This window comes from Primulina tabacum, chromosome 1 (assembly GCF_025594145.1).
Source record: "Primulina tabacum isolate GXHZ01 chromosome 1, ASM2559414v2, whole genome shotgun sequence".
Classification (NCBI taxonomy): Eukaryota; Viridiplantae; Streptophyta; class Magnoliopsida; order Lamiales; family Gesneriaceae; genus Primulina; species Primulina tabacum.
The window spans coordinates 3554874-3561494 of record NC_134550.1 but is presented as its reverse complement, the minus strand read 5'-3'; the positions used below and the strand labels follow the sequence as shown (position 1 = coordinate 3561494).

The 6621-nt window shown below is 34.7% G+C and overlaps 1 protein-coding gene across 2 annotated transcripts; it reads left to right on the top strand.

Moving 5' to 3' along the window:
* The first annotated feature begins 2333 nt into the window (after positions 1-2333).
* Positions 2334-6016, top strand: LOC142522756 (putative Histone-lysine N-methyltransferase ATXR5). Of its 2 annotated transcripts, none has more exons than XM_075626322.1 (6): positions 2334-2957; positions 3172-3252; positions 4254-4477; positions 4552-4652; positions 4737-4949; positions 5465-6016. In XM_075626322.1, exons 1-6 carry the CDS (start codon positions 2618-2620, stop codon positions 5622-5624), a joined length of 1119 nt encoding a protein of 372 aa, XP_075482437.1. In that variant the 5' UTR covers positions 2334-2617; the 3' UTR covers positions 5625-6016. The 2 variants fall into 2 exon arrangements, with proteins under 2 accessions (XP_075482437.1, XP_075482511.1); XM_075626396.1 differs by lacking the exon at positions 5465-6016 and adding an exon at positions 5053-5448.
* The last annotated feature ends 605 nt before the right edge of the window (positions 6017-6621 follow it).

The following is a 6621-nucleotide window of genomic DNA, read 5'->3' as shown; positions in this document are numbered from 1 at the left end:
AATAGATTTATTGATTTCTCAATTTTATCAAGTAATCGATTAGACCAAAAGTGAAATTAAAATTCAATTCCTATTTCTACTAATAAAAACTCAAATAAAATATAAGATAAGAAAAAAAACATGCCATTTTTTAAAATAAGTTAGTTTCACATAAAATTAAAGTTAAAATATATGTTATAATCTATAAATCACTGAGAGTTTTTTAAAACGATAACAAATAATAGTATATTGATGATGTTGTCGAACAAGTCAATGTGCTTGAACATAATCGTTTAGAATTCTTGTTGCTATGCTATTGTCATCAGATTGCATCAACCAACTCGAAGTAGTTTGTGAGTTTTGTTGGACATAATTATCAGATGATATTTTTGTAAAATGAAACTTGTTGAAACACCCAGTTAAGCACCAGTTAATAATATAACTTTTATTTTATAGTACTCATTTTTACAAAATTTGTTAACATCGTTTATTTTACAGAATCGCAATTAAACGAGGAGGAAAAAAACTATGCATTGGTGGGAATCGAAAAGCTTTGTGAGGTTATGGAAGAGTATGTGATTTTCAATCAATGTAATTTCCCCGTGATGAATATTTCCAGTCTTCTCGAAACATGTTAATACAAGATGAGTTGTTTTACAATAGAAGTTCTTGGTCAAAACAATATGAAAATCTCCTAAAAAATTTAAACAGTAAGCAACCTCGTGTACATGATACATTAATGGTTCCAGTTGATTCAAACAAGCTAGGACTGTTCTTTGTTTACGGTTATGTAGATACTAAAAACATTTGTATGGAAGACCTTATCAGCAGTCTTGAGATTGAAGGGAGAAATTGTGTTAAATGTGGTATCCAGGGGTATCACATCTATTCTTTTATCTGGTAGGACAACTGCTCATTCTCGCTTTGCGATTCCTTCTATACTTAATGAAGAATCAACATGTAATATCAAACAAGATGTCATCCAACAGAACTATTGTGAAATCCAAACTTATCATATGTGATGAAGCTCCAATGATGCATAAGTTTTGTTTCGAATCACTTGACAGAAGCATGCACAACTTAATGAGATTTGCAAATCTTTTAAACTTTGAACTCTCTTTTGGAGGCAAATAGTTGTAACTGGTGGTAATTTTCGACATATTTTGCATGCTATTCTAAAGTGCAGTAGGCATGATATTGTTCACACCACTATTAATTCGTCGTATCTGTGACACTACATATTTTAAGATTGACTAAGAATAAGCGACTTAAGAATTTGGCTTTTGATGAAAAAAGTGATGAAATTAAGATATTTCCGGATTGGATTGAAGATATAGGAGACATAAAAGTTAAAGAGCCAAATGATGATTATGCGACCATCGATATTCCAGTTGAAATGTTGTCGAGAGATTGTGATGATCCTATTGCAACAATTGTAGAGAGCACATATCCATTATTTGGTTGTACGTTAAGTGATACGACATACTTCCAACATAGAGCTATATTAGCACCGATTCTCGATGTTGTTCATTCCATAAATGAATACATAACACCGGTAAATAATTTAGAGGAAAGATTGTATCTAAGTTTTCATTCGGCATGCCATTCAGAAAAAAATGTTGATCTATTGCACGAAACGCATACACCCGAATTCTTAAATGGAATTAGATGTTCCGAAGTTTTGAATAACGAGCTAAATTTGAAGGTTGGAACTCTGGTTACATTGTTACGAAACATAGATTATTTTCTTGAATTATATAATAGAACTAGATTGATTATAACGAGGCTTAAGAACCACGTTTTGAATGGACAAATTCTTACCAGAAATAATGGGGGTCATATATTGCTTATTCCAAGAATGTCATTAACTCTTCTTATCCAAGACTTCATTTCATATTCCAACGAAGACAATTTCCAATAATTGTTTTCGTATGCAATGATAATTAACAAAATTTAAGGACAATCATTATTTCATGTAGGCCTTTTTTAAGAAACATGTTTTCAGTCATGACAGCTATATGTCGTTATATCGGAGTTAAAATTCGAAGAGCCTCAAAATTTTAATATGTGATACATACGTTGACCAAAAAAATTCAACGATTAATGTTGTATTTAATGAAGTTTTTCATAATTCGAAATAATATTTTTTTCAAATGTTAAACGTATTAGTCACTATCAATCAAATTAGTTTTTTTACGTTTTAATTGTGTATTCAAACTTTTCATATTATATAATTTTTAATCATATTATATATGAGATATAATAAATACATCGTACAAAATGAAATATTAGTTATAATTTATAAATAAAGAATAGGAAAACTGTGAAATTACCTAAAATGTTTCCTCGCCCTCATCGGCTCATCCAACTAAATTCTCCGAAGAACGAACGGCTCAATGGCCCAAAATTCGAACAAAGCGCAGTCGACCAGGTCTACGCACAGCCCGTGCACGTTAGCCCCTCCACTTACGTATTGCCACGTCATCAAACGCCACCCCTCTAATCACCCGCGACCCCCCTCTTCTTCTTACAGCCTCGCCACTGTGAAATTCGCCGAAAATATTCAACAAAGCAACAATTTTGGAATCCCCGAATTCGTCCCCGGACAATCGAGTTAATTCCACCCCGTCCCTGGAAAATGGCGCCGTCATCAATCCCCTCGGCTCCCGGGAGCCACCCGCAGCTCGGAGCCGCCGGGCTAGCTAGGGGGACGAAGTACAGGTCATTGAAGGAGATCATGAAGGTAGCCAAGCGTGTGGTGGTGGCGGAGAATGGCGAGGAATGTGGCGGCGGTAATTATTACAGCCGAGTGGCTTGCGAGCAATGCGGTTCCGGTGAGCGAGATGATGAGCTGATGTTGTGCGATAGTTGTGACAGAGGCTATCACACGCTCTGCCTCCGCCCGATCGTGGCCCGAATCCCTATGGGGCCGTGGTTCTGGCCCGCCTGCTCCGATGACAACAATCGCCCGCTTAAAAGTAATGAGAATAAGATAAAATAATATATACACGCACATGCACATGTATGTATATACATGGCTGTGCGTTTTGTGAGCCCATTAATGATTATAATGTAGAAACAATAAATTATTAATACATATATATACACTATCGTATATCTGTGTGTGAGAAAATGAGGGAAATTTGAGCTGCTTTAGTGGGTAAATTTAGTTTTGATGAAGGTAAAATGCAGGTTTTACGCAGAAGAAGATTGTTGAATTTTTCAGGATTCAGAAATGTGGGGAATTGACAGGGAAATGTGCCACTCCTCAAGGTTGGATTTTGTTTTGATTTATTTAACAGAATCGTGACGAAACAATTTTTTGTCCTGGATTATTTGAAGTATAGTGAAAATGCTTTTGATCTAATATTGGTGAAGAGAGGTATTGGATACAGACGAAAACGATGATCAGGACGTTAATTTGCATTAACAAACAACTTCGACCAGTTATGGAAATGAGTCAATTTTCACTAAAGTTCTGTGTGCTGGTTCAGAATTTAATCTGGATTGAAATACCTGATAAGGAAACTATAAATTATGAATTTCTCAATTGGTATTTTTGGATTAAAACATCCCTTTCACTTTCAAAGATTCAGAGCATCCCATTGCCAACTTGTTAGGATTTATGAACTCAATTAATGTGACGTATGCAAATCCTGTCGTTTTTCAAGTTTGTTAAATGTTTCTTGTATGCTCTACAGAAGTTTTGTAGTTTGTCTATAAGATCATAGTTGCTCATTTCACGCTCCGTGAGTTGCTTATTGTGAAATAAACTTAATTTGAATCGAATTCTGAGTATGATCTGGGGTGATTTTTTACTCTAGATGTTGTTTCTTTGGTTTTTGTGTACTTGTAATATTGTTAATCTGTTGTGACGAGGAAAGTTACAGTGTGAATTAATCTTAAACCCAGAGTCAGTATGGACTTAAAATTAATGGCATGGCAAATGAAATGCTGCTTGATAAAGTGGAGTAGAAGAGAAAAAATCTGTATTGGTATGGTTCAAGTTCTTATTAACAGATAAGGTGTTCGCTTCTCAGCTACTCTTATTTAGGAAGTGAATATGCTTCGTTTAGTTCTTCATTAACCGGATGAGAACCTATTTTAGCCTAATCAATCACTGTGGAATCTGTTCATGTTGAGATTATGCCTACTAATTGGGTTTCAAATGTATTTGTTCATAAGACTGGTTGGAAGAATGTGTCATGATTCAGTTGTACATTTTAATGTTGTAAATGAAAGTCGTTTCTTATTAATATAATAGCTAATTTCAGATGCTAAAAGGCGCCGAAGACGCTCTTTAGTGTTCCACAAAAAGCGTAGGAGATTGTTGCCATATATTTCGTCAGAAGATCCTGTAAGAAGGCTAGTTCAGATGAGATCTCTTGCCTCGGCTTTGACAGCAATGTGCATGGAATTCAGCAATGAGCTAACTTACACCCCTGGCATGGCTACTAAATTAGCTAATCAAGCTATATTTGAAGATGGTGGCATGCAGGTTTTGTTGAAACTTCAAGAAGAAATTACCATTTCTTTTTAGCTTTAACTCATTTCCATGTCTTTTTTGATTAGGTGCTTGCCAAAGAAGACATTGAGACATTAGAGTTGTGTAGGGCTATGTATGGTAGAGGCGAATGCCCCCCTCTTATTGTGACATTTGATTCGTGTGAAGGGTATTGATTTACTCTTTCTTGGCCATGTGAGTTCTTACCCTTAAACATTGTGTTAATACAATCCTACCTTGTTTAATGTTGCAGTTATACGGTAGAAGCCGATGGTCCTGTAAAAGATATGACGTTTCTTGCAGAGTATACAGGGGACGTGGATTACATTAAGAATCGGGAGCAAGATGATTGTGATAGCATGATGACTCTTCTTTTAGCAACTGATCCATCTAAAAGCCTTGTTGTCTGTCCAGATAAGCGTGGAAATATTTCCCGCTTTATCAATGGCATAAACAATTACACGCCGTAAGCTTTTAAGCCACATTGTTCTTTTACTCTACCATTTATCTTATCTTGATCTTTTTCTATTTCTTCAAAATCGTTCAACAATTTTTCCCTCCATTTGCAGTGATAATTCCATTTGGCACCATGTTTGGAAAGCTGAAGCTCGTTAGAATGACCAAATATAACTTTATATATATACACTCTCTCTTATTTCTAGCGAGAAATCATAAAATATGTAACAAAAATTATTATTCCAGATATACACATCAATGTTAGTTTGATATTGCCCAACAAATACCCGAAATTAAGCACCCAAAACCAATTCACCTAATATGAAAGGGATTGTGATCCACGGGTCTTGAATTTGTGATCCTGCTAGCTTTTGCACCCTGTTAAAGATGAATTTTTCCTAAAACTCAAGCTCTTCGGAGATGGCCTAACAAGAATTTATAATTTAAGGAATTCAAAATTCTATCTTGTTCATGGCATCACCAAAAATTGGTTACTAGTCATGAAATGAATCAATTTTTTTGCAGGGAGGGCAGAAAGAAGCAGAATGTTAAATGCGTGAGATACAGTGTCAATGGTGAATGCCGACTGCGTCTTGGTGCAACTCGTGATATTTTGAAAGGGGAGAGGCTATATTACGACTATAATGGATATGAACAGGAGTACCCAACCCATAATTTTGTCTAGTTCTTGTCTGGAGAAGGAGTACCCAACCCATAATTTTATTTTTTTCTAGTTCTTGTCAGGAAAATTTTCTCCATCTATCTACAGAATAGTGATTTTCTTTTTTCCTTTATACCACCATAGTCGATATGATATCAATCATAGTACTTTTAAATTTTTTTTTATCTTGTAGTATTTTTCGCCATTAAATGGCTTTGAGAAATTATAGTTCGCAGATGAAATTTTCTCCAGATAATGCATGTAAAAGATAGAAACATTTAGTTTGCATGCAGCATCCTATCATGTATATGAGTTAGATTAAACCACATGATTTAATGTATTTGCATCAGGGTCCGATCGACTCGATTTATATCCTTTTTCCTTGTGTTTTTATTCATCTGTATTGTTGCCCTTTCTGTTTTCTTCTTTTATTTCTGAAATACGAAATTTATGCGATCCTTGAGAACAGTGGCCGTGCCCCCTATGGTTAATTTTGACCTGTGAGTTTATAGCTGAATTCATCAATATATGTGTGTTCAATAAGATAAATTCATGGGGTTGGACTTTGGAGAATTTACCTATGGCTATGAGTAGCTGTAGATCGAGAAAGCGATCAATTTAATTCAATTTTATCCATTTTTATTTATTTATTTCTGTGAAATCCATCTGGGTAAACTTCGGGTTAACATAATAGCCTGCAAACTACGTTAGTTAGGTAAACCACACTAGACAAACTATGTGCGGTAATCTCGTTCAAAAAAATATTGGTAATAGGAATTCAACTTTGATCGCTTATCGACTATTTTCTTAATTCATTTATAAGTACTCTGCATCAACAACCGAATAAGAAGAGAGTGGTTCAAAAAAAAAATAACATTAATTTTTTTTAATGATATTTGAGTCTTTATATATATTAAAAAAATAAATGTTAATGAAAGCAACACATGAGATGTACGAGTTGGTGGAATAGATTAATACGAGATCAATTAGTCACGAGTTCGACTTTCTTATCAACATTTTA